Source organism: Paroedura picta, chromosome 9, assembly GCF_049243985.1.
Source record: "Paroedura picta isolate Pp20150507F chromosome 9, Ppicta_v3.0, whole genome shotgun sequence".
NCBI lineage: Eukaryota > Metazoa > Chordata > Lepidosauria > Squamata > Gekkonidae > Paroedura > Paroedura picta.
The window spans coordinates 83,987,776-84,014,630 of NC_135377.1; the positions used below are offsets into that span (position 1 = coordinate 83,987,776).

Here is a 26,855-nt window from a genome sequence, read left to right on the forward strand (position 1 = left end):
AGGGGGGGGGGAGGAATCTTTGGGTGATTAATGAGTAATGTGTCAGCCTCGTGAAAGTATCATGTTCATTTCCCATTCAGTTTGGCGTCTTAAGTTTGGATGCTAGTACGTTAAATAGTTTATATAATATTTATGCACAAGCCGGGGGTGGCTTACTGTCATTTTTATTGACAAGACGAAACACTTAGTCGATAAAATGCAAAGTTCTGGCTTGAATAGCCTGCTACTTAGTGTCACTAAAGCCCGGGAAAGAGGGGGGATATATATTTCATATAAATATATATCTGTACTTAAGCCATCGAAGTGTCACGGAATTAGCGTGGCTAATCCTAGCTAAATCAACTTAAGCTATCAAAGTGAATTTGCTATATCAGGAGAATAGTACAATCAGCACTTGTTGAGACAATCCACTCAACTTCTAAGCCTCTGCAGCTGTTTTGGCACCGCGCGGTTTAAGGCACACCAGTTAGGATGACTTGTGCAAACTCAAGAGAGTGTTGTGTGGCCAGCTGCTCTGGACTTGGCCAAGAAAACTGGATTCCAGTCTCGTTTGCCAAAGGGTGGATGGAAAAGCACGCAACTGTTCATGCTTGTGTGTTCCTCCTGCTGCAATATCGTTGGAACCAAAATGTGAGTTCTGGCCCACCCCTCCACCCCTTCCTTGTTCCATTACTCTCTAGTGTACTCTCTAGTGCAGGGGTAGTCAACCTGTGGTCCTCCAGATGTCCATGGGCAGGGGCTCATGGGAATTGTAGTCCATGGACATCTGGAGGACCACAGGTTGACTACCCCTGCTCTAGTGTACTTTGGAAACCAACTATGACTCTGGAAACAGTATCCTCTACATCATATATTAGTTGGCTTTTTTTGGGGGGGGGGGTCACTATAACTATGTGTTGATAAAGTAAGACTTGATCTCCAGAGAGAGTGGCTTTAAATCTTGGGGGAGGGAGGAATTAGAGTGAGTAATGGAGGAGAAAGTAGTCAAGAGTTGGAATGTCACCTCCCTACACAAAGGCTGGGGATCCCAGAATGCCACTTGCTTGGGGCTCATTGTGTGTGTGTGTGGGGGGGGTAGCTGGACCCTTTGTGGGATGGTTGTGGGTTTCTGGAAAACACCTGGTCAGCCACTGTCAAACAGAGAATGCTGAACGAGATGGAAGCCAAGACCAGCTCTGGATGGCTCAACATACTGAGTCAATTTGGACTTGTGGTTCACCAACCAGACCAAAAAAGGTCAAGACCACTTATCTACCAGGATCCCTGAACTGAGGAGCAAAGAGTCTTTTTGTTTCCTCCTTCATCACCAGGAATGTCTTAACCTCCTTCCCCAGCCTGCCCTTTGCTTTGAATTGGTCTCAGCCAATTGCTCTTTGTTGCTAGGTTGTCCCAGTTTTGGATCCCCAGACCATGGGCCTCATACCAATCTCATCAAGCCCCACTTTTTGACTCATCCCTGCAGCCTCTACCATTGCTTCCTTAAAAAAAAAAGTATTAAATTCTTCCAGCCTCAGTACATAAAATTTAACCAATTGCCAGAGCAGTGGGGATTTGTGGTTGGGGGTGTTTGTGTTTCCTGACCCCCTGCCCCTCTCCCATGGAAAAAAAAACTTTGACTGTTCTCTGCACTTGTCTTTGTAGAACAAGGAAAGAGAGACTTTGAACTGTTCTTCATATCAGCCTCTTCATATTTTAAGAGGGGGGAAAAAGGAGAAAGCAAAAAAAAAGTAGTATTGATTAAAAGCAGACTGGTTCACTTTGAGAGCTTGGTTGAATTAATGTTGTTGGTTTCTTTTTTTAAAGGACCATACTGAGAAAAGTATAAATAGGAAAGTGATCCTTGACCTTTTCTTAAGTATGATTAACTTTTTGTTTTGGTCGTTTGCTGCACAGTATCTTGTGCGAGTGACCACGTGTCAGGAGACGTGATATGGGAACTGTTTTATGCCGATTATTTCTGACTCTTGTATGCAAAAGGCAGCTACTAATATGAGGCAATTCTTAGAGTCTGTAAGACTTAAAGGACAGGGATACCTAACAGTGTTGTTTTGTTTTTAAGAGGTCTGAAAGTGGTTGGAGAGAGGTTTTCCTTCCCACCCATGTCTTTTGTACTGCCGTACTCTGCTGAAACAAGCTTTACAGATTCTTTGAAATGGCTTGAACTACAAAACTTGTGTACAAAAGGCAAAAGTAACACAAATGCGCACAAGGAAGCAACACATGAAATCGCCTTGTACCGAAGCAGACCCTCGGTCCATCAATGTCACTGTGGTTTACTCAGACTGGGCCCGGCTCTCCGGTATCTCAGGCGGAGATCTTTCCCATCATCTCCTGCCAGATCTGATAACTGGGATACCAGGGATTGAACCTGAGACCTTGTACATGCCAATGGATGCCCTACCACCAAGTCACGGCCCCTCCCAGTGACCTCTCTTTCTAACTGGGAAAAAAGAGGTCTGCCTCATTGACAAAATATGGGGTTCACATCCAACCAATGAACAGTGTCAGTAATATGTGGCACTCGATCAGCGTTAAACAATGAGAAGATCTGTGCCAACATTAAGACTCACCTCTATGGCAGTTTCACACCAGATTCTGTATGCATATCCCTGCCGTTTCTGGCATAGAACACTCAAACTGCATCTGAATTGTCTGGGATAGACTTGGGAAAGAGAGATCACTGTTTTTAATGGTCTGAATACAACATAACCCTGATTGGAATGGGTGGCTCAGGTTAGCTTAATCTCGTCTCACATGGGAAGCTAAGCAGAGTTGACCTTGGTTAGTTCATGGGTGGGAGACCAATGGGGACGTCCTGGGTTGTAACCCAGAGGCGGGCAATGGCACACCATCTCTGAATGTCTCTTGCCTTGAAAACCCTACAGGATTGCCATAATGTGGCTGTGACTTGACTCCATCCAAGCCAAACCAAACCAAACCCCTCCCCAAATAGAAAAGAATACACCAATCTGATAGATCAAGGATGAGCAAACTGTGGCCCTCCAGATGTCCATGGACTACAATTCCCATGAGCCCCCTGCCAGCAAATGCTGGGAATTGTAGTCCATGGACATCTGGAGGGCCACAGTTTGCTCACCCTTATGATAGATGATACAATGCTGGCACAAATTAGAACCAAAGCGATCCAGCCATTTTTCATTTGAGTATGCAGATTCATGGGTTAGACTCCTAGTAATCTGACTTTCAATTATGCAGGTTTAGGGCGTTTCATGGATAGCGTGACCAGATTTGAGCTATTTCTGCAGGATTTGGAGATCCCCTGAAAAGTTTACAGGTAATGTGGGATCCTGCCCTGTTCTTAGAAAAAGCTGAAGAGCAGGATTGTTGGACCCCCTGGTTGTCAGAACTACCTTAACAAGGATGGAGAAGGGCAGGCTGATTAATAGGCCCCTATACATATCCATTCATAAGTCCATATATATATTATCAAGCGATAACAGCCATTTAGAGGGCAAGACAGATTGCTTATACTCTTGACCAGGGGTAATCAAACTGCGGCCCTCCAGATGTCCATGGACTACAATTCCCAGAAGCCCCTGCCAGCAAATGCTGGCAGGGGCTTCTGGGAATTGTAGTCCATGGACATCTGGAGGGCCGCAGTTTGACTACCCCTGCTCTTGACAATAGAGAAACAAGAAAAGGAAGATAATATAAAAACAATATCACTATGAGAAGACCACATTGTGTGTAATTAAAAAAAAAAAAGCAAAATATTTATGAATCCATTAAAAATGTTGCCGATAAAGAAAACAGAGAGCCATGAAAAAGGTCAGATGGATCCCTCTGTTGGGCCTGGGTGCTAATCCATGCCAGGCAGATGAATGTGTGCAAAAGCCCTGCTTCCAGAACTCTGAGAAGTCAAACCATTTGTGTTGGTCAAGGTGGTCTGTCATAATTTCAGTGCCACTTTTCCACAATAAATAACATTTGACCCTTGCTCACTGCAAGCTTGGCCCTGATTCCCTGTTGCTGCCTTGTTCCATCAGAAGAAAGCATTGCTCTCTTCCCAAGCAGCCATTCAGGGAAAAAAATCCCTTAATGGATTCACTTCATGGCCACTGTGGAATCCCCACTCAGATGCCTGCTGCATGGTCAAGGGGGTCAAGGATGCATGTACTAGCAGTGCCCCGTGATGCTTGGTCTTTGTGAATGGAGGACTATGCAAAACCAAGCCATTTTGGGAAGCAGAACTAAGTCTTCCCAGGCCCTTGGCTTAATTTTGCTTCCAAATTTTAATGAACAACTCAGGGCCAGCATCAGCATACTGCCAGGTGAGGCAGTGACCAGGGCCTGGGGCTTCTTGCAGGGCCCACACCTGCTATTCCCCCCCTACGTTCCCTGGAAGACAACACTGTTTCTAGCATTTGCAGCGCATTGCAACAATTACTAGTCAACGAGTCAACTAGTAACCCCTTCTACTAAACCCTTTGGGGTAGCCCCCCCCCACCTACACACATCTTCCTTCCTCCTTCTCTTGATTGTCCATCACTATGGTGGCTTAATGCTTTGAAGAAGTGGCCAACTCCAGATTACCGTTAGTGGTGGCCACCGGATCATTTAACTCTTAAAAATAGCCACGTTTCTTATTGGCCGGTCGCGGCTTTAGGATAAGTGATCTCCCCTCCCTCCCCCCTTCTTTTTTTCTTTTCTTTTTGTTTACTAGAATAGTTTAAGCTAAGCCATAGTACCTCCTTTACGATGGGATGTTACAATACACAACCTACAGAGAATATGTCTGAACTAAACAACCAAAATGCCGTGGGGTTATTGGGCGAACGATGCCGGCAAGATAATCCGATTTACAAGATAAGCAGGACAAGTCAAAACCCTCCTCCCGTTTCCGTTGTCCCCCAATCCTCTTGTCATCGTGCCTCTTCCGACTGCCTACGTAAGTGGGATATGCTAAAAAATAAAAGACTTTCCCCTCCCCCCTTCTTCTCATGGGACCTCCGCTTTGTATCTGGGGCAGGACAAGGAATGGCGCGGGATCCACAAAGACTGCAGTCACGGAAACAATCCGAGCGAGTCCGACCGAGAACCCTCTCTGAGAACCGCGGATAAATAGAAAGGAATCGCAACGTTCACACATTTCAATGCTGTTTCTTGGAAATGAATCAAGGCAACGTAATTACGAGTCTTTATCGCTGTCTGCTCCGCCATACATATCAGCCAGCTTTTTAAACCGGGGCCCCCAGTCACTGAGGTAATCGTAGTCCTGGTCCCCATCCGTCGTCACCGACTCCAGGGAGCTGAGGGACTCCGCCACAGAGCCGTTGCCTTCGTACGCGTAAGTCGCTAATGAGTCATAAGGGGGCGCTGTGGGGTCTGTGTCGTTTTCCTTCAACCTTTGGCTAATGAAATCTCGGACATCCGTGTTGTCCCGTACCACCGGAGTCCGGCGTGGCACAAAAAGGGCTTCTGGCACAATGTCCCGCCGCAATTTATTGTCTTCTATGGCTTCGGGGTTCCGCAGTGTGCCGATATCAAACGCTTGGGTGTCTTCCTCTCCGCCGCCTTCGTCGTTGTAGCTGACAATGTTGTCTCGGATGTCTTCTTTGGAAATGATCAAAGGCTCTTTCTTCCGCTGCCGCCTCAGCGCCGCGAACAGCACCACCGTCACTGGAGAGAAGGGGCAGGGTGAAGCAGCGTTGGGGCAGGGAGAGGGGGGAGAGTTAATTTACCACCCAGGTAGGAGAACCACGACAACAACAACAACATGACATCTGCCCTGCTGCTGGGACCTCATCTTGTCCAGGAAGCCCCTGCCAAACTGCATTCCCCAGCTGGAATCAGCCCTACGAAAATCACTGTCTCGAACTGGAAGGAGGAGAGATATGAGGAGGAAAAGGGGAGTTTGAAGCAAGATGCACAGCTTATCAGCAGAAAACGGTTTTAGCTGGGTCTGCGTGGTAGCTGTCGTTCTGAAATGACAAATGAAGTTTCCAAGCAGGCAGGAGAAAAAGGGTGGGGGAACCTCGGGCAAAACGACACTATTCTTAAGTGCATGGGCCCTAAACGCTTTGGAATTTGTTGTAAGGAGAGCCATCCAGAGCTTTCAAGGTGTGATGCCATGCTAGCAGTATTACAAATGGAAGCATGACCCCTCTTTTAAAAGGAAAAATATGTGCAAGCTGTAATTCTAAAAAAATTCTCAGTATTCAGAGTGTGGTAAAAATGACGGGGCTTTTAGGAAATGAACATGCCCGGGATTTCCAAAGGGTAAAAAGGTACCAACAGCTGGTCCTTTGGATAACACCACATCCTATTTTTCTAGGGTTGCCACCTTTGGGTTGGGAAATACCTGGAGTCTTTGGGGGTGGAGCTGGGAGTGGGGGGGATTTGGGGAGGGGAGAGGCCACAGTGGAATCTAATGCTATGGAATTCACTCTCCAAGGCAGCGATTTTCTCCAGGGGAACTGCCTCTTTTGACTGGAGATGAGCTATAATTCCAGGGATTCGCAGGGCACACCAGGAGGCTGGCATCCCTGAATCTCAGTAGGATACAGTGCTAGAGTCCACCTTCCAAAGCAGGGGTAGTCAAACTGCAGCCCTCCAGATGCCCATGGACTACAATTCCCATGAGCCCCTGCCAGCAACATCTGGAGGGCCGCAGTTTGACTACCCCTGCTCCAAAGCATCCATTTTCTCCAGGGGAACTGATCTCTTTAGTCTGAAGATGAAATTCCGGGGGATCCACCTGGAGGTTGGCATCCCTAGTTCACCCTCCAAAATATCCGTGTTCTCCATTGGAATTGATCACTTTACCCTGGAGATGAGCTATAATCCCAAGGGATCCCCAGGGCCCACATGGAGGCTGGCATCCCTCCATTCCCTTTCCCAAGCAGTCAATTTCTTCAGGGGTATTGATCTCTTTAGTCTGGAAATGACTAATTCCAGGGAATCCCCAAGCCCCAGCAGGAGGCTGGCATCCCTATGTTCTTCCCTTCCCTTTTTATCGCCATCACAATCCTGCGAGATAGATTAGGCTGATGTATCCAAGGTCAAGCATGGCCGAGGAGGGTTTTGAAGTCTCCCAAACCCAGTCTGATATGCTAAATACAAGGCCACATGGTCTGGACAACTAGGAGCAACAAAACACAGAGCATGACGTTATGAATATTCTTGGATTCTTATCCTGCTGCCCTGACCCGGATTTCTGCACGGGGTTGCTAAGGCTCTCAGGTAGCACCGATTTTGATCCTTCTCCGTAAAGATTAAACCCAGGTGGGATGGACTATGCTTTATTATCAGAAAACACTAGCTTGTTGAAAGCATAGTGGTCACAGGGCCAGCTCTTTTGAAGCCCTCACTGGACAGAATGCACCGTGGGAGGAAAACCTGGCACCAGATTCATGGCCACAGCCCTGATTTTCAAGCTATGAATACGGATGTCAACCCTAGATGCGTTGCTTTTTAAAATACATAAATGCAGCCGTTCTAAGGCTGCCCCCATACCCTTTTAGAGCTCTTGAGTAGGCTTCACATGGCAGGATTCTCAGACTTGGGGGAAACGGGAGCTGTTGGCCCTTTAGCTTGTGGAGGAATGTTTCTTCAGAGAGGTTTTCAGACTGTGACTGATGGCACTGAATGCCCAGCGGGAACCAAACTCTAGCGGAGAGGCTGGCGAGAGACTCCTGGGCAGTTCATTGAGGCCTCCTCGCTATTTCACAGACTGACAGAATCTCCCCTCGCCACAAAGAATAATACTGAACTGCAATAATCTCTTGGCTCCTTTCTCACCTTTCCTAAACAAATGGAAAGTGAGAAGAACTAAAATTGGCTTGGAACACGGGTAGCGCGAAGGATTGTTTAAGCAGGGAAAAGGAGAAAGAATTCTGAGGGGAAATGGGTGAGCACAGTTTGCAATTCAGAGAGACGGGTTTGTACAAGGACCAAGATGTCTAACAAAACTTACTTAGGCCAACGAGAATTAATTGGAAGATGGAGAGCTGGGTTTCTGTACCCCCCTTTTTACTACCTGAAGGAGTCTCAAAGCAGCTTAAAATCACCTCCTCACAACAGACATCCTGTGAGGTTGGCGAGGCTGAGAGAACTCTGAGAGAACTGGCCCTGGTGTTTAATAATGTTCATCCCATCTGCTGCACTGTGATAACCTCACCTATAAAAGGCCTCCATATCTGGTCAGGGAAGGAGGGACTGAGTGACCGGAAGGAAGGAAGGAAGGAAGGAAGGAAGGAAGGAAGGAAGGAAGGAAGGAAGGAAGGAAGGAAGGAAGGAAGGAAGGAAGGAAGGAAGGAGCCAGCCAGCCAGATCCCCTTCTCCTTTTGAAATGTGAGACCCTCCTCCTCACCCCCTATTTGGGGGAAGAGTGGAGGGTGGGGAACAGTAGGATCTCACACTGCCCCCCCTTTCCCACAACCTGAAAGAGGGGCAAACTGTGATGTCTCTTTCCTCTTGGTTGCTCCATGCAATGGTAGCACTATCGGTGGGCCCTCGCAAATATCTGATCCCATCTGGCCCCAGATTTGACCAGTATGCTGCATAGCTTGCTTTGTTCTTCATGCTTTGATTGTAAGCTCCTCCCAACCCCAAATTGTCTTTTGCTAAATGTTTGCACCCTGTGTCCACGAGTACACAACTGTTCTAAACCTCAGAGCCGATTTGTTTAGTTAAAAAAAAAAAATTCTTCCTCTTTAATGTCTGCCTGAATGAGATTTCGCTGAAAGAAATGAATATTCAAACAAGATTTGTTCAACCCACGAAGTGACTTGGCTCTAAATATAACTGCGTTCTTGATCCTTTTGTTTTCTTTTTAAAGGGAACTTCTAAAATAAGCTTCCCTGGTGCTCAGTGGAATGTTAAAATAATTGTAAACCTGAACTGTTGATGTGGTTTGCACCCCCATGCTCAGAAATTCTTAGCATTATGGGGGATTTCACAATACGTAGACGAGGCTTTCTCAGGCTGAAAGTTAAATCTTCCGTGCAGCCAGAAGCAAACAAACAAAAATCCCTCGCAAACATTTATCTGCCTTTGTTACAAGAACAGAAGCTGCAATTCAGATCCTTCCGTGGCTTTGTTTTACACAGTGCTGAGAACGCACATATACAAAACTTGAAAGCGCACCGAGAAAATAAAGATATAGCCGCAGTTAATTGAAAAGCAGCGTCTGTTTCAGCTTCAGGGCTGGAAACCAAAATTGTCTGGTTTCTGAGCCCCACACTCTTAGTGGCAGTCCCCCGTACGGCCCATAAAGCTGGTCCTCATACGGAGATCCAAGGGGCAAGGTCTGAGATCCCCCTGATGCCTAGACACAGCGACTGGTCTATGCTACTGTGCATAGCTTGTGGAAACTAGGATCCTGCTATGGAATGCTGCATCAATTAATACAGGAATTCCCAGCCGGGGTTCTGGGGAGCCCTGGGGTTATGCAAGAGCTTTTCAGGGGCTCTCTCAGAAATTTAGGGTTGGGTGCTTTGACCGCTGAAGCAGCTGTTCGCGCCTGAAGCAGCCAGCGCTAGAGTGCTGGCTGCTTCAGGCGCAAACAGCTGCTTCAGCGGCCAAAGCGCCCAACCCTTATTGAGACGGTCACTAGATGTCACCAGAGTTCACTTTCCCGTTAGTCCGCAAGTCCGTTAGTCTCGATCTCCACAAAGGACTGGTTGACTCCCGAGTCTTCCTTCCGCGCCCACTTCTCTAAAGGGGCATGTCACCCCTTCCAGGGTTCTTCGAAGCCTGAAAAATTATTTCAGGGCCTCCTCCCAAGGGTTGAAAAGGGATGACTTACTGTGTCATGTTAAGACTGACGCTTCGCTTCAGTTCTGTTTTTAGCCTTCTGGCTGCCCCTGATCCTATTGCACTGTTTCGTGAATGTCCCCAACCTGTCGACGGTTTCGACTCATTCTGTGTCATCTGCCTCGGGACCCGGTGAGAAAGGTGGCCCGTAAATAAAGCCAATAAAGGAACAAACGTCCACCTCGAGATGCACGCCTATCACCATGCATTCTTGAGGCTGCTACCCGAGAACCAGTCCCCACCTGCCCGTAGTCGTTACCTAGCAAAATAATGATGCAGAGCAGAATGGCAATCAAGGCGCCAGTGCTGAGGCCGGTCGGGTGGATCAGCGCTTCGGCGTTGCAGGAGAGCATCTTGCCACGCTGGTCGCAAGCGCACACTCGAATGGTCACCGTCTCCGTGCTGCTCTGGATGGGGTAGTCGTTGTCTGATATCACCACGGGCAGGAGGTAAGTGCTCATGTCATGCCTGCTGTACCTGGTCTTCCTGGTGAAGATCCCTGCTGTGTTATCTGGGAATGCACATCAACATAGTCATAACGAATCTGCCCCTGCCCCTGCCCCTGCCAAATGTCCCACTCAGGCTCTCTCAACCAGGGTTTCATAGGACCTTGGGGTTTCTTGACAACCCTGGAAGGGTTTCTTCGATTGGGAGGGAGTTCATTAAAAAACAAATTCAACATTCAAAAAACCCTTTAATGGCATATTAAAAACGTCTATATAAAAGAAGTAGTTGATCTTTTACAATTCAAAATGATTACATGGTTATAAGATAAAAACGAATAGGTGGAATAAAATAATGATAATCAAATATACATTCCTCCATCGAATGCTCAGTAATCAGTAATTCACACCGACTATAATACCCATGGAATAGAATTATTTTTTACTTAGCTGATTATCCTTTTGTACCACCCTAGCCAAGAATTCGGCTACTAGTTCTGTTATTTTTGGAGATTTATCAGCTAGTGGGAGTTAATTAATTGTGTGTGTGTGTATGTATGTATGTGTGTGTGTATGTATGTATATATATATATGTATGTATATGTGTATGTGTGTGTGTGTGTGTGTGTATATATATATATATATATAAAACATCACCATATATGGTCTCATGTTGACCTGATCCCCCCCCCCCCCGTTCCAAACTGGCCAATGATGGGCCTGGAGGTGGTGGGAAGGGCAGGGTCCACAGGTGGACATGTACACAGCTATGCTTCCCAACCATGTTCTGCATGATCTCACTACTTTTCGGGTTTCTGGAAGCCTGAAGAATGCTTCAGGGGCTTCTCATTGGTTGAGAAAAGCTGGCCTAGCCCAAAGAAGCAGCAATGAGACTACGGTGGGCAAGGGAGTTTACCTCTGTTGTCTTGAATGGTGAAGTTGGAGCTACCAGCCACTTCAGGAGCCAACGAGAACGAAAATTTGTGTCCGCCGAAAGAGTCATCTTTGTCAATTGCGCTGAGGGTCTGTATAAGCTGAAAACATCATTGTTAATTGTGTCACTGCTGAACTGCCTTATTTCCACCGCAGCAACCTGCATGAACGTCATCATTAATAGCCACGTCAGAGCAAGCAGAACAAACGGCAACGGGAATAACGAGTAAAACTTTTCTTCTCCAAGAGTGGGAAGAAGTAGTTGTGGAAGTAGCTTTGTTCCAGAGAAGCGATGGGAAAGGAAGCGAGCGAATGATTCGGGCGTCCTCTCCCCTCTCTCCCAAGCCTCACCCGAAATACAAGATGTCCCACTCAAGGGCAGGCCATATACCTTCTTGAGGAAGGCATGCCTAGTCCAGGCTCCTGGGCCTTGTCTGAAGGAAGTTGTGGAGGGTCTCTAGAATGCTGAAGGTAGCTCCCCCCGACACCCTTTTGCAGGTGGCTCCTACATTCCAACACGTGTGGATGCAGCATAACAGGTACTTGGGGGAACTTTGCAATGCACCCCATGGCGCTGGCTGCTTTGGGCTGGAACGGCCACTTTGGCGGCTGAAGCGCCCAACCCTAGTGGATTCTATGACACTATGTCCCACAGGGGTCCCTGTCCTTCCCAGGCTCCATCCCCAAATCTCCAGGAGTTCCTCAACCTGGATCTAGCAACCCCTATTCCCCTACCCCCTGCCCGTGGCCGTGGGAACCTGGCAACCTGGTGATCTGTGATGGGCGCTGCGGTGAGCTGCCTCATCTTGCCTAGTGCCAGGGCCACTCAAGACTTTGTGAAAAGGGGAGAAGAGGCCTTTGATTATTGTAATAACTGACCCGTTTTTAAGAGGGCATGAGTGCAATTGTTCTTTTACCCCCCCCCCACACACCTTTCTTTGTAGCTACCCCTCCCCCCCCAAGGTTGACCGGGGAAAAAGAAACCTTTTGCTGTGAAGACTCTATGCCAGGCTTTCTTAACCTGGGCTTTGTGAAACCCTGGGGCTTCTTGACAGCCCTGGAAGGATTTCCCAAATGGGTGGGAGTTAATCCATTTTGAATATATATTATTTAATTTGTTAAATGTTTGACTCCCCCCCCCCCACAGGCCAATAGTGGGCCTGAACACATCTATGCTTCCCAACCATATTCTGCATGATCGTGCCACTTCTTGGGTTTATCAAACTTTGAAGAAAAAGAAGAAGAAGAAGAGTTGGTTCTTATATGCCGCTTTTCCGTACCCGAAGGAGGCTCAAAGCGGCTTACAGTCACCTTCCCTTTCCTCTCCCCACAACAGACACCCTTTGGGGTGGGTGAGGCTGAGAGAGCCCTGATATCACTGCTCGGTCAGAACAGTTTTAACAGTTTTATCAGTGCCGTGGCGAGCCCAAGGCCATCGAGCTGGCTGCATGTGGGGGAGTGCAGAATCGAACCTGGCATGCCAGATTAGAAGTCCGCACTCCTAACCACTACACCAAACAAAGAATGTTGAGAAAGCCTGCTCTGTAGGCTTCTGAGTTCTTTTTTTCCTGTATCCTGCCAGATACAGGGAAAGAGAAGCCATCTGAGAACGGCAAATTCTTCGTATATGAACTTCTATGTGCGTAGAGATGTGACCGGAGAAACATGTCTAGGTATGTATGGGTATAGAGAACTGGGGGGGGGGGGAGTGCTCATCTGATTATCTGCACAGGGCTACCTTGCCCCCTCCCAAACAATCAGGAGGCTTTTTGTCTCAGAGGAACAATCAGTCCAATTAAGGGGGAAAAGAAATCACAGGCCCGTTGGTTCGTTTAGCTGCCAGATCTTGTGGTGCTGAAAGAGTGACTTGCTGGTGGAGACCATATGTCTCGCCCAACAAACGATGCATCCAGACTACATGGAGCAGATGCAGAGTCCCTTTCACAAAGGACGGGAGAGTAGGAGGTGGGGAAACCAAGGCGCAAGAAGCAGCCACGCTGAACCACTGACAAATGCCGTGTCAGATCGGCTCATAACGCAACGCCAGCTGTTATCACAACACGTCGCTGGTCTTTCAGTTGACTTTCCCACACCAGAAGCTCATTGCATTGCACATTAAAATCAGAATCCAGCAGCACCTTTAAGATTAGGGGTAGTCAAACTGCGGCCCTCCAGATGTCCATGGACTACAATTCCCATGAGCCCCTGCCAGCATTCACTGGCAGGGGCTCATGGGAATTGTAGTCCATGGACATCTGGAGGGCTGCAGTTTGACTACCCCTGTTTAAGACCAACAAAGATTTATTCAGGGCGTGAGCTTTCGAGCGGTGAATAAATCTTTTGTTGGTTTTAAAGGCGCTAGTGGATTCTGATTTTATTGTGCTACTTCAGACCTAAATTGCACATTATCAGTGCTCGAGTACAAGGCTGTACTGATGTGCGTGCATTCATTCACTCAAGGCAGGCGACATACCTGTTCGGCTTTTGCATTTTCACAGACGAAGGTCTCGTAATACATGGCGAATTCCGGGGCGTTGTCGTTCACATCGAGCACTTTGATGTACACGGGGACGCGGCTGCTTTCCTTCGGGTTGTCTGCAATTGTACAAAACAAGGCTCAGGGAATGAAGCCAGGCTGTGCCAGGTGTGACTTTGCCTAGGTTGTGTTGGCAGTGGAGGTTTGAGGCAGCTGTCGGGCAGTGTTGTACCAGTTACTTGCATGGGTTGTGGCAATAAATCTACCACCGGATGTGCTGGATTGCAAATGTTTTTCAATTGACCTTCTGAAAAGGTGTGTCAGGGAGGAACCAGAAGAGAATTCCTACAGTTTGGCTCATAGAGTGGGAAGGGGCCATCCGGGCCATCTAGTCCCACCCCCTGCTCAATGCAGGATCAGCCTCAAGCAACCAGGTGAAGGATCTGTCCAACCACTGCTTGAAGGCTGCCAGTGAGGGGGAGCTCACCACCTCCTTAGGCAGCCCATTCCACTGCTGAACTTCTCTGAATCGGCCCCCCTGCCACTCCCAGGTATCTATGGAGTTGAGTCACAGGGACACTCCATGTAGAATGCGATGCTGCAGCGAACTTTATTTTGTCCCTGGCTTCGGGGAGCTTGCTTATGTATTAAGTGCACGTGAGGTAGATGGGGCTGAGAGAGCACTGAGAGAACTAAGAGTAGCCCAAGGTCACCCAGCAGGCCCCACGTGTCTCAAGGTGGCTTAGAATCAACTTCCCTTCCTCTCCCCACAAGAGTACCCCTTGTGAGGCAGGTGGGGCTGAGAGATTCTGAGAGAACTGTAACTGGCCCAAGGTCACCCTCCTGGCTTTATGTGGAGTACAGGAGCAGGGAATCAAACCCAGTTCTCCAGATCAGAGTCTACCACTCTTAACTGATACATCTCACTGGCCTCGTCTCCTTGGAACGCTTGTGAAGTTGGTCTCGTGAGAGGGAGAGGGCTGGATTTTACCCCAAGGTGGTACTGCCAACAGTGGCTAACCTTCCCCACAACGTGGCAGCGATCATGCCACCTCTCCTCCCCCCAAACCCACATGTTTTAAAGAAACAATGCAGTTGACATTAGAAAATTGCTCAGTAATATATAGTCTGTATCCACTCGTGTACCACAAACTCCCTCTTCCTGGGTGACCTCTGTCAGGAGCAGTTTGCCAAGATGTCTGGGCAAGAGTTAAGCTTCAGAGATCCTTGGGTCTCCACTAGGGATGTGCGCTTCTCTGCCTTGGTGATCACCAAAGCCCAAGGTGGTGCGTAGGAGGCCAGCGCCACGGTGTGGAGAGCAGGGACAGCAAGCTTCGGTGACCGCCACGGTGGCTGCACCATGCCGAAGTGCACATCCTTAGTCTCCACTCTCCAAGTCCCTTGTCTTCTATCAAGCAATTGCCTAACTTTGGTCTCTTGGGTGTAGCCTAATGCAGGGGTAGTCCACCTGTGGTCCTCCAGATGTCCATGGACCACAATTCCCATGAGCCCCTGCCAGCAAACGCTGGCAGGGGCTCATGGGAATTGTAGTCCATGGACATCTGGAGGACCACAGGTTGACTACCGCTGGCCTAATGCATTGATTTAATTCGTCTAAATGTTCTCCACCGTCTTTCCATCCAAACTGGCCCCTCAAGATGGCGAACTTCAAAACATTCTGGCATGAAAACAGGGTTTTAAATGTAAGTGCATGTAAAATAACTTCAATTAAAACACATCCACAGACCGACCTGTGCGTATTCACAGCCGGGGAGATGGGCCAATCACGGTTATTGCTGCTTTGCAGAAGTGTGTTCCTCTAGGGAGCACCTCTCCATGCATAATGTAAACAGGCTTTTTCCCCCGTTATTCATGTGGCATCTATCAAGCCAGGGAACTTGAGATCTTAAATTTCTCTTCATCTCGGCTTTGAAGTGCTTTACGCGGCAGCATTGCCGTTTCACCTTTCACAGCTTTCAGCTGTAGAAATTTCATCGCTCAAGACGCCTTGAGAGCTCTCCTCAGAAAGGCAGCTCCAGGCAGGAATTCCATTTCTGACTCTGCCACGGACATCGGCAGGCTCCTGAGTAGGTCACAGAGAACCACATTTCAATACATTCATACTTAATCAGACCCTTGATTCTACTCAGGCTGGCTGTGGTTCTCCAAGGTGTCAGGCAGAGGTCTTGGAAGACCTCTACCTGGGACCTTGGGAGACCTCTGCCTGACCCTTTGGAGAACCACAGCCAGTCTGAGTAGAATCAAGGGTCTAATGTGGGTCTCTGTGACCTACTCAGGAGCCCACAGATGTATGTGGCAGAGACAGAAATGGAACTCCTCCCTGCAGCTGGAGTTCATATCACCTACTACCAGATCCATTAACTGGAGATGTGATTGGACCAAAGGCTTTACCACTGAGCCACACCATCTTGCCAGTGTTTAATCAGGTGCATATTTGTCAGGACCTGGCTACATGTTCCTCCAATAACCCGGAAAACAGTGCTCCCCTCTATGATGTTCGGATATGCTTAACCGATGGAGCTCAACTGTAGGTCATTTGAGCCAGAGTGGGGCCTCCATGTCATGATGCTTTTGAAGGGCACTGACTGGGTGAGGGCTTTGATGCCATCATCATGATGCCAACCTCATGGGCTGGAGCTTTCAATTGAGCTGTAAGGGCAAGGGATGTTCCACACGTGGTAGAGTTCCACGGGCTCTCTTTTATAACAATATTGGCTCATTCTCAGTGTGTTCACTGACAGACAAAGGAGCACTTTAAGTATTTGAGCAGCCTTGTAAGTATGCCCCAGGCGGTCATCCCAGTCCTTTCTTTCAGGACTCTAAATGCTTCAGAAGAACTCCTGGGATGAACGCTACTCCTATGGCAATCTCACAAAAGTCTATGGTCACAACACTTGCCATAACAGGAAATGGCTGAGAAGGGGAAAACCAATCAACAACATTTGGCCTTCCCTGGACAAGAAACTAAGAAGAGTCCTGCTGGATTAGACCAGTAGACCATCTAGGCCAGCATCCTGTCTCACACAGTGGCCAATGACTTCCGCTGGAGGGTCAATGAATTGGCATAACAACATCTACTGGGCTCCCAGAACCTCCCTCACCATTCAGATATGTCATCAATCACATTTTGGGGCTCTCCCCATCTGACTAGGCTGCAGGGTTATGGTTGAAGAAACAGTGAACCATTAATTGTTCGATTTGTGGTTGATGTTATTGTTATTGTTAATTACTGTTAATTGATGCAATTACTGAATCTATGTTGTATCTGTCATATTGTTTTCATCTTCTATGTGAACTGCCCTGAGACGCAGGGGAGGGTGGTTATATAAATGTAAGAAATCCACCCACCAACTCACCCACCAACTCATCCATCCATCCATCCATCCATCCATCCATCCATCCATCCATCCATCCATCCATCCATCCATCCATCCATCCATCCATCCATCCATCCATCCATCCATCCATCCAACTCATCCATCCATCCAATCCAATCCATCCAATCCATCCATCCATCCATTGAAGCCAAGGCCTTCCCTTGATAAGAACCTAAGAAGTGCCCTGCTTGATTAGACCAATGGTCCATCTAATCCACAGTGCCTTTAATTGGGTAGCCATTGATAGACTTATCTTCCAGGAATCTATCTAATCCTTTTTAAAAACTGTTTATTCTTGTAGCCACGGCTATATCCTCTGGCAGCAAATTCCACATTTTAGCCACTGTCTGCGTAAAGCACCATTTCCTTTTGTCCATCCTGAACCTACCGCCTCTCAGCTTCATTGAATGCTCTAGAGCAGGGGTAGTCAACCTGTGGTCCTCCAGATGTCCATGGACTACAATTCCCATGAGCCCCTGCCAGCATTTGTGCCAGCATTTGCTGGCAGGGGCTCATGGGAATTGTAGTCCATGGACATCTGGAGGACCACAGGTTGACTACTCCTGCTCTAGAGTTCTCGCATTTTGGGAGAGCGAGAAAAAGTGGGCGGGGCAGGAGCTTTCAGGAGTCACTGCTCACTTCTTCAGATTCACAATATACCACAAATTTTGTTAGCCTCCCCTGCCACAAATTTTGTTAGCCTTTCAAAATCTACTGGACTCTGGCTCTTTTGGATTGCTGCGGATAGGCAAATAATGCAACTGACTTTGACCAAGATAATTTACCTGGGGCTTATTATAAAAGGCCTTGTGGAATTCGATGTCAAGTCTGTGATGTTAGAGGGAATCCAGAGGCCTGTTCTGTATGACTAATGCATGCAAAAAATGAAAGGACCGAGCAGAGGTGTGTGGGTGGGCTGATCCTGTATGGGAGCAATACCATCAAAGCATATTAAATAATGTTATTCTGGTGGGACCCCGAGTCACATGCAACAAAATCGATTATGTTCTTACAGGTAACTCGAGTGCAATGCATACCTACAGGTGCTGTTTATGCTACTGATTTGAGAACATTTTGACCGTGGTGGCTAATTGTCCTGGGAATTATTGCGGATAAAGCTGTTGATCATTCTCTCTCTAATGCTCTCGAGATCCCTCTTTCCAAGAAGAGCAGCTTCCAGTGTTTTCCAGGCCAAGGCTCTTAAGCTGGTTCAGATTCATAACCTCCAGATTTGTGTAAGGAATTGTTCTGCGGCTGAGTGCAGGAATCAGGGGTCCAACAAAAATACCGAATAGCTAAAAAGAGCCAGGTTGGTGTTGTGGTGAAGAGCAGCAGACTCTAATCTGGAGAACTGGGTTTGATTCCCCCCCCTTCTCCTCCACTTGCAGCCAGCTGGGTGACCTTGGGCCACTCACAGTTCTGTCAGGGCTCTCTCAGCCCCACTTGTCTCACAGAGTGTCTGTTGTGGGGAGAGGAGGGGAAGGTGATTGTAAGCTGCTTGCAGACTCCTTTGGGTAATAAAAAACAGGGTACAAAACCCCAGCTCTCCTCCTAATTTACTTATTATATCAAGCCTTTCTCCCCAGTAGGGTCTGAAAGTAGCTTATATTATCCTCCTCTGCTCCGATTTATCCCCACAACAATCCCATGAGGGATGTCAGGCTGAGAGCGTGGGGCTAGCCCAAGGTCACCCAGCAAACATCATGGCAGAGTGGAGATTCGAACACCCCCTCCCCTCCCAGGTCCTAGTCTCACACTGAACCCCTACCCTACAATGCTTTCAAGCTGCACGGCTCCAGCTGTGAAGATTTCCTTCCAAACCCTCCATGCAGGACCACAAAACTGGGCTTTCAAAAGGGAGAGGCTTGAAGGCTCAGATTTCACAATAAGCACAGGACTGTGATTTTCTTTTTCTTTTAAGAAATCCGAGCTGTTCTGGAATAGCCGGAGAATGAGCGTATGGATAGGAGAAGAGGAGACAAACTCTCCCCCCGCCCCCAGAACCCTTTCATATCAAAGTCATTCTCTCAAGCTGCTTTTTTCCACTCATGGCGGGGTCCTTCTATCTTTCTCCCTGCAGATGGAAAAGGAGCTTTAAAAGTACCAGTGCTGAGCAGCCCCCCTTCAAATGCCCAGGTGCTTCTCTCACTCCTTCTCTCTCCGCACCTTTTTAAGTAGAGAAAAGAGTTATAATGTTTGAGCCCTAGGCTAGACCTCTAAGCACTGGCACTTTGAAGTCGATCCCATTTAAAACAGCTTTCATGTAAATGGGCTTAGTTACGATTGGCACACCGGACTACAGACTCCTAATTCAATCTGGTTCTGAATCAAATTAATTGGCTTATGCAGAAGGAGACTTTTTCAGTTGGCCTTTTATAATCTCTTGGTCAGTGTTACAGGATGGAATTTGTCCAGCACTTGGAGAATTGGGAATTTTCACTCCCCTTCTCCTTACAGACATGTATTCTGCACCATTTATGCAGGCTTTTTCAGAAATCAGCAATCCTTCTCCTGGCTAGCCGATGGCTAGGTGGTTTTCTCAGGCCTATCTTAACAGGAAAGAGGAACCTGTTAATTTCCCATCATTCAGGCACAAAGTTGACTTGTTCCCATTCTACTTGTTCACGTTCTGTAGCCTTGGGAGAGAGTGCAGGGTGAAGACACAGGAAACGTTTCCGATTTACGTCCTTCATTAACAATGAGCGGCCAAAGCATGAGCCCTGACATCCTTTTGGGAACCTCTCAGCTTGAAGGGTGCATTAGTCACAGGGATGGTGTTGAGGTGCCACTTACTGATTTCAGAAGCGATTACGGTAATGTTGTGCCACAAGAATGTCTCCCGGTCAAGGGGCTTGGAAGTAAATATCGAGCCGTTTCCGGAATCGATGTTGAATATCCTATCCATATCGGTGTGGCGATCAACAGAATACCTGAAAAGGAGAAACAATCATTTAAAGATCTCTTTTGCGATTGTTTTACAGGGCCTTACGGGACTAGGTGCTGAACGTCAGTAACCAAACGACATAGGTCGATAGATTGGTGTTGCAAATTACTGCGGCATCTCAACACATTTCTGCAAAAGGGGCTAGACATGAACCAGAGAGCTGCACTTATGATCAACTTCATGTTTTCTACAAAGCCAAAAACAGCTGCAAGGTGTATGTGTGTTTGTGTGTGTGTGAGAGAGAGACAGGGATGGGGTTAAAGGGTCATCTCCTACATATCATGTTTTTATCCCACCCTCCTCCTAGGTGTTCAGGATTCATCTACGGCTCTCCCCTTTTATGCTTGCAACCAAAATAATGTACAATGTTGCAAAGTTTTCTATGAGGGCATACGTAAGCCAATGGTTGCCATTAAACAAGGAGGAATTATAATGACCCCATTCAATTTATTTGTTGACCTTACTATTGCACATGGTAAGGCGTTAAGTCGATATTCATTCATTCATTCATTCATTCATTCATTCATTCATTCATTCATTCATTCATTCATTCATTCATTCATTCATTCATTCATCCATCCATCCATCCATCCATCCATCCATCCATCCATCCATCCATCCATCCATCCATTCTATTTGTATGCCACCCTCCCTTGAGGCTCAGGGAGGTTCACATGGAACATAAACAATACATAGAACTTTGTTTCTTCATAACTTGACATATAAATGGACTGTAACAATATAACTATAGCAATCATAACTGAAGGTAACAGTCTAATTCATAACAGTTCAAACAGGTCCATGGTTCAGGTATATGGGTTCTTGGGTTCTTGGGAGAGAGGTTCAGGGGCCCTGAAGATGTTACTGATTCCGGTCGACCTCAACCAAATGCCTGGTGGAAGAGCTCACTTTTGCAGGCCCTGCGGAACCATTTTAGATTTGTCAGGGCCCTGATTCTCTCCGGAAGCTCATTCCACCAGGTGGGGGCCAGGACAGAGAAGGCTCTGGCCCTGGTTGAGGCCAAGTGAAGATCTAATGGGCAAGGGATTGGCCTCGCTGCTGTTACAATCCTTTTTACTGAAATAAGATGAAACTGAACTTAAAACAACCCAATGCTGAGGCTGGCAAGGCTCAGAGACATTCATCAACCTGTGCATTTGCAGCTGAGTGGGAATTTTAACCCAGCCTTCTATGTGAGCCATTCTGTTTATTATTCGTTAAATTCAAAACAATGTATGTGTTGTTTCCTTGGGACCCGCTGAAGGCGACTCCCAAAATCAAAACAACAACACATTAAATATTATTGGAACAACAGCATAGGTGTACAGCCCATTACGAGAAGCCAGGACGCAAAAGCACTCTGAACCCCACAGGCCCTCTGCACCTGCTCCCAAGAGCTGCTATTTTCCCCATGGGGACCACAGCATCAAGCGATGTGACCTATGCGCGTGAATGCACCACCACCCATCTTTCGTGCCCGCTCAGCTTTTCAGTGCCGGAAGGGCACATACCGGCATGCCAGTACGTCGGCTTCCTCCTACCTAGAGCGTGAGTCATTATTATGCATAAAGCCTTTTGTAACGCTACAGTGTCAAAACCTCTACAGTGTCAGAGTTCTGAATACACTTTGCTAGCAATACGGGTAAAAATCATTTCTGCGGGTGGGCGGGCGGGTGGGAGGGAGGGAGAACCATTCCCCTACCTTTGCCTCTCCGTTCCCCCTCCATTGTTAGCTGCGAAAGGGAGAAGAATGTTGTTTTTAACGCCGCGCATCAGGTGTGAAAATAGCCAAGGCTGCCACTGCACCTCGGCAAACCAGCACCACACCTCTACTGAGTGGTACCTGTGAAGAACGGGGTTACCAACCTCCAGGCAGGAGCTGGAGATCTCCTGGGATTGCAAGTGATCTCCGGGCACCAGCGGTCACTTTCCCCGGAGAAAATGGCCACTTTGGGAAACTGTCCTTGGTGCTGACTGTAGGGTGGCTATTTGAGGAAGATGGATGGATGGATGGCCTCTTTCAATCTTGGCCTCCTCAAGGGTAGGAAAGGGAGAGAGAGTTTTGTATCCAATTTGTGCTGGGGGAGGGGAGGGAGGGGATGAACCCCGAAGCAGTATTTTCCACTTCAGTTTCCAAGCAGAACAAAATGAGTAGGTTTGCCTTGTTATTTTTTTTTTAAAACGATGTCAAAACATGCATTTATGCGGTACTTAGCACAGAAATTATGAGTCAGCCACACCGGTCTGCACGTTTCACAGTGTACAGCGTGTCGGCTGCGACTCTCTTCTCTCTCCTTAAACCAAGACTTGGTTCTAAGGATAAAATGTTTTGCTTTGAGAACAATACAGTTTCCAAGGTGACGTAGTGAATGGGGAAGGCAAGACTTGCCAATTCCTAAGACTTGCTGTATCAGCAGCGACAGTGAATCCCGGACAAGAGCACAGCATCAGGAAAGCCAGTTCACATGCCGCAAATCGATAGGCCTGGGCGAAATCCAGCTTCCTGAGACCAAGGCCAGCAGTAAAGTTTGCATTCCTGGGAATCATTCCAGCCTCAATGTGACTAGCAGGTTAGGGACAGAGGAGTAAAATTGCAGACGTTTTTGCAGGCATTGCAGAGAAGAGGAAGAAGAAGAAGAAGAAGAAGAAGAAGAAGAAGAAGAAGAAGAAGAAGAAGAAGAAGAAGAAGAAGAAGAAGAGTTGGTTCTTATATGCTGCTTTTCTCTACCCGAAGGAGTCTCAAAGTGGCTTACATTCGCCTTAGAATCACAGAATCATAGAGTTGGAAGGGGCCACACAGGCCATCTAGTCCAACCCCCTGCTCAACGCAGGATCAGCCCTAAGCATCCTAAAGCATCCAAGAAAAGTGTGTATCCAACCTTTGCTTGAAGACTGCCAGTGAGGGGGAGCTCACCACCTCCTTAGGGAGTTCACCGCCTTCCCTTTCCTCTCTCCACAAAAGACACCCTGTGGGGTGGGTGAGGCTGAGAGAGCCCTGATATCACTGCTCAGTCAGAGCAGTTTTATCAGTGCTGTGGTGAGCCCAAGGTCACCCCACTGGCTGCATGTGGGGGAGTGCAGAATCAAACCGGGCATGCAAGATTAGAAGTGCACACTCCTAACCACTACTCCATACTGGGTACACCAAAAGAGGGGAAACACCACTTTTTTGTTGTTGAAAAAACCCAGAAATATACTGAGAAAAATGTAAATGTATGTAATGCTTACCGTCCTATCAAATCTAAACTAATTTTACTGCTTCAAACAAATAATTTGTATAGCTTGTAACCGACTTAGCATATAAGATTGCATTGCTGGACATATTAATGGAATTGAAAAGAAATTACAAATGCCAATGTTGTCCAAGGAAAACTGTAAATATAACTGTAAACTGTAAATATACCCAACATTTGAGAGAAAACAGCAATATATATATGTATGGATATAAACCATTGTAGGGATGCCAACCTTCAGGTGGGAGCCATAGGTTCCCATGGAATTACAGCTCATTCCCAGACTACAGAGATCAGTTCCCCTGCAGACTACAGCTGCTTTGGAGGGGGGACTGTGTGGCATTGTACCCCACCGAGGTCCCTGTCCTACCCAAATTTCCACATCTCTAGCAGTTCCCCAATCTGGATCTGGCCACCCTCCTCTCCCATCCCACCCTACTCTCCCATCCCCTGCCAGAGGTGACCTGGCAACCCAAACCATGTGTCTAAATGTTGCTATCTGGTTAGAGGGAGAGCACAGTCCTGAATGAAAATTTCAGTTTTCCTTTAAGTATTTGGTACAGTTTCTGCATAAACTCCTTCTGATCTTTTTTCTCCCGCTTACAAGTTAGGTCAATAAGCTACTCTCACCAAACCCAAGTGTCTGTTTTTATTCAGTGCCCCTTATTCTTTTTATAGGTTTTCTAAGCTGTCCTTAGAAAACTTCCACATGGTCTGTCTGCTGTTGTCAAGGGCCTGCGAGGAGAACATGGTGAAAATGAATCGAGACAAAACAGAGATGATGCTTCTGGGTGAAACTGGCACTCCAGAAGGAATCGTGTGGCCAACTTTGGATGGACTGAGTCCTTCTTTGATGGATGTCGTTAAGGGCTTTGCAGAGGCAGCCCTCGTTAGAAAAGCTATGTGAGATCCATGTCCAACACATCTTCCACAACTTCATTTCACCTTCTCTTGGCTGCCTATTGTTAAGGTCCAGCTCAAGGTGCTGATGCCTATTCTTCAAAGTTTTGTGACCTGTGAAGAACAGGGTTACCAGCCTCCAGGTGGACTTTCTCACCCTGTGGGATAGCTCCAGTTTTTTGGTTTCCACTGTGTCTTTATGTACACGTATGCCTTGGAAATGACTCAACATATCCCAGTGAAGCAAGGTCAGAGTTAACTGTCTTAAGCAGGGGTAGTCAAACTGCAGCCCTCCAGATGTCCATGGACTACAATTCCCAGGAGCCCCTGCCAGCGAATGCTGGCAGGGGCTCCTGGGAATTGTAGTCCATGGACATCTGGAGGGCTGCAGTTTGACTACCCCTGGTCTTAAGAGTTATTACTAGTTTCCAACTGCCTGCTGTCCAGGGTCCTGAATTAACAAAGAGTCATGGTTTTTCTACCCCATTTTTCTCTATCCTAAAGAGTCTCAATGTGGTTTACAATTGCCTTTATCTCCATCTTCCCACAACAGGCATCTTGTGAGGTAGGTGGGGCCAAGAGAGTTCTGTGAGAAATGTGACTGACCCAAAGCTCCCTGTGGAGGAGAGAATCATACCCAGTTCTCCAGATTTGAGTCCACTGCTTTTAAGCACTTTATTATGCTGGTTCTCAAAAGGTGTAGAGCAGGGGTAGTCAAACTGCGGCCCTCCAGATGTCCATGGACTACAATTCCCTGGAGCCCCTGCCAGCGAATGCTGGCAGGGGCTCCTGGGAATTGTAGTCCATGGACATCTGGAGGGCCGCAGTTTGACTACCCCTGGTGTAGAGCATCACTGCTAGGAATGCTATTCGCCAGTTCCATCTGATCAGAACAGGACACCACTGGATTCCTGCTACAATTCCCAACTCAGATCAGTCCTAAGCATCTCTCATTAGTTACAGCCCATCCTGAACAATTAAACCTATTTCTCACAAGCTTTGGGTGGCAAGCTTTTTTCCCTCTCCTGACAGACAACCAACTAATCTAAGATAGCTTCTTATCAACAATATTGGCCTGAAATATAAACCTAGCAACCAGACTCTGTGAGACAGCTGCCCTCAATTCACTTCCCACCTATGGCGACCCTATGAACGAATTTCCTCCAGATTGTCCTCTTCTTAACCACCTTGTTCAGGCTTCCTTGATGGAGTCCATCCCTCTTTTCCATCTGCCTTCAACTTTTCTTAGCATTATTGTCTTTGCCAGGGACTCCTCTCATAAGTACCATTGCATAATAGCCTCGGTTTAGTACAATAGCTTCTAGGGCCAGTTCAGGCCTGATGTGATCTAGAACCCACATTTCTAGAACAGATCAAGATACCAACCTGCTTCTTCAACATTGTTTCTGGCATACTGTTTTGATTATCTCTGGGACAACCGACGTCTGCTTGTATTTCATACTTGCTCACTTAATGTATTTTTCATTGTTTCTGTAATGTAGCTAGAATGTATGTGTCATTTAGAGGAAGCGAAGATGTGGGATCACAATGCCTATGCATATGGTGCTTAACATGCTTTGCAGAATCGAGCTTTCTGCCTGGACAAGGGATTGCTGATATTCAAGCAGCAAGGATTGTTAGGTTTTCTCCTAAAACATTCCACCCCCCTGCAATTTCATCCTCAGAGCAACCTGACAGATAATGGCTGGATCCATCCAGCAAATTGCTGGTGAAAAAGAGAACAGGTAGGTGCCATTTAAGCACTAAAATGGTGGAGATCATGAGATCCGCATGTACAACCTCCATGCCGGCTGCCATCTATAGCAGCCTTTCTCAACCTTTTTATCATTGAGAAACCCCTAAAGCATTCTTCTGGTTTCAAGAAATGCCCAGGAGTGGTGTGATCATGTAAAACAGGGGTGGTCAAACTGCGGCCCCCAAGATGTCCATGGACTACAATTCCCATGAGCCCCTGCCAGCAAACATTGGCTCATGGGAATTGTAGTCCATGGACATCTGGAGGGTCGCAGTTTGACCACCCCTGATGTGGAATATGGTTGGGAAGCAGAGCTGTGTACATGACCACCCAGGGCCCCTCTCCTTCCCACCCCCTTCAGGCCCATCACTGGCCATTTTGGGATGGGGAGGGGGCAATTGACATGACCATATATGGTCATATCACCTGATAAATATTTAACACATTTTAGCTATATATATATATATATAATTAACTCCCACCCATTCAAGAAACCCTTCCAGGACCATCAAGAAACCCCAGGGTTTCACAAAGCCCTGGTTGAGGAAGCCTGGTCTATAGTAAAGAGGGAAACTCATAAGACTGAGTGGAAAAGCTAGCTGGATACAACCTAGTCCTTGTCCCAAGGACACCTAGAGACTTTCACAGATGACTGGGATTTCCCTGGAACTAGGCCAATGCTTTTTACCATTTCACTACCTCCTCTCTTCTAGAGCGGGACACTGGGGAGTACACATTTGAAGAGGAGGAATGTCTGATGGCATTGCTCTCAGGTAAGGACCAGTTTCAGTGCAGTTGTGTATGGCCAACAGCGCATGAACACTGACAATCAACGTAACACATTCTCAAGTCCACATCATTGCCCTGTGCGTCCACTTCCATCACTTAAAAAGGTCAACCCTTCCAGATGAATGTATTAGAGTAAATTAAAGATCACAAGTTGTGGGGTGTTTTTTTTTTGGGGGGGAGTGTTTTTTTTTTGTTTTTGTTTTTGC

General features: G+C 47.2%; 1 protein-coding gene across 2 annotated transcripts in view; it reads right to left on the bottom strand.

Moving 5' to 3' along the window:
• Window positions 1-3,720: 3,720 nt before the first annotated feature.
• Window positions 3,721-26,855, bottom strand: part of CDH6 (cadherin 6) — a 202,843-nt gene continuing 179,708 nt past the window's right edge. For both annotated transcript variants that reach the window (XM_077353451.1, XM_077353450.1), the window contains exons 8-12: window positions 19,821-19,957; window positions 13,627-13,748; window positions 11,137-11,254; window positions 10,037-10,288; window positions 3,721-5,640 (exon numbers count right to left, since the gene is read on the bottom strand). In XM_077353451.1, the coding sequence (XP_077209566.1) occupies window positions 5,150-5,640; window positions 10,037-10,288; window positions 11,137-11,254; window positions 13,627-13,748; window positions 19,821-19,957 (1,120 nt within the window). In that variant the 3' untranslated portion in view covers window positions 3,721-5,149. The remainder of the gene's footprint in view (window positions 5,641-10,036; window positions 10,289-11,136; window positions 11,255-13,626; window positions 13,749-19,820; window positions 19,958-26,855) is intronic.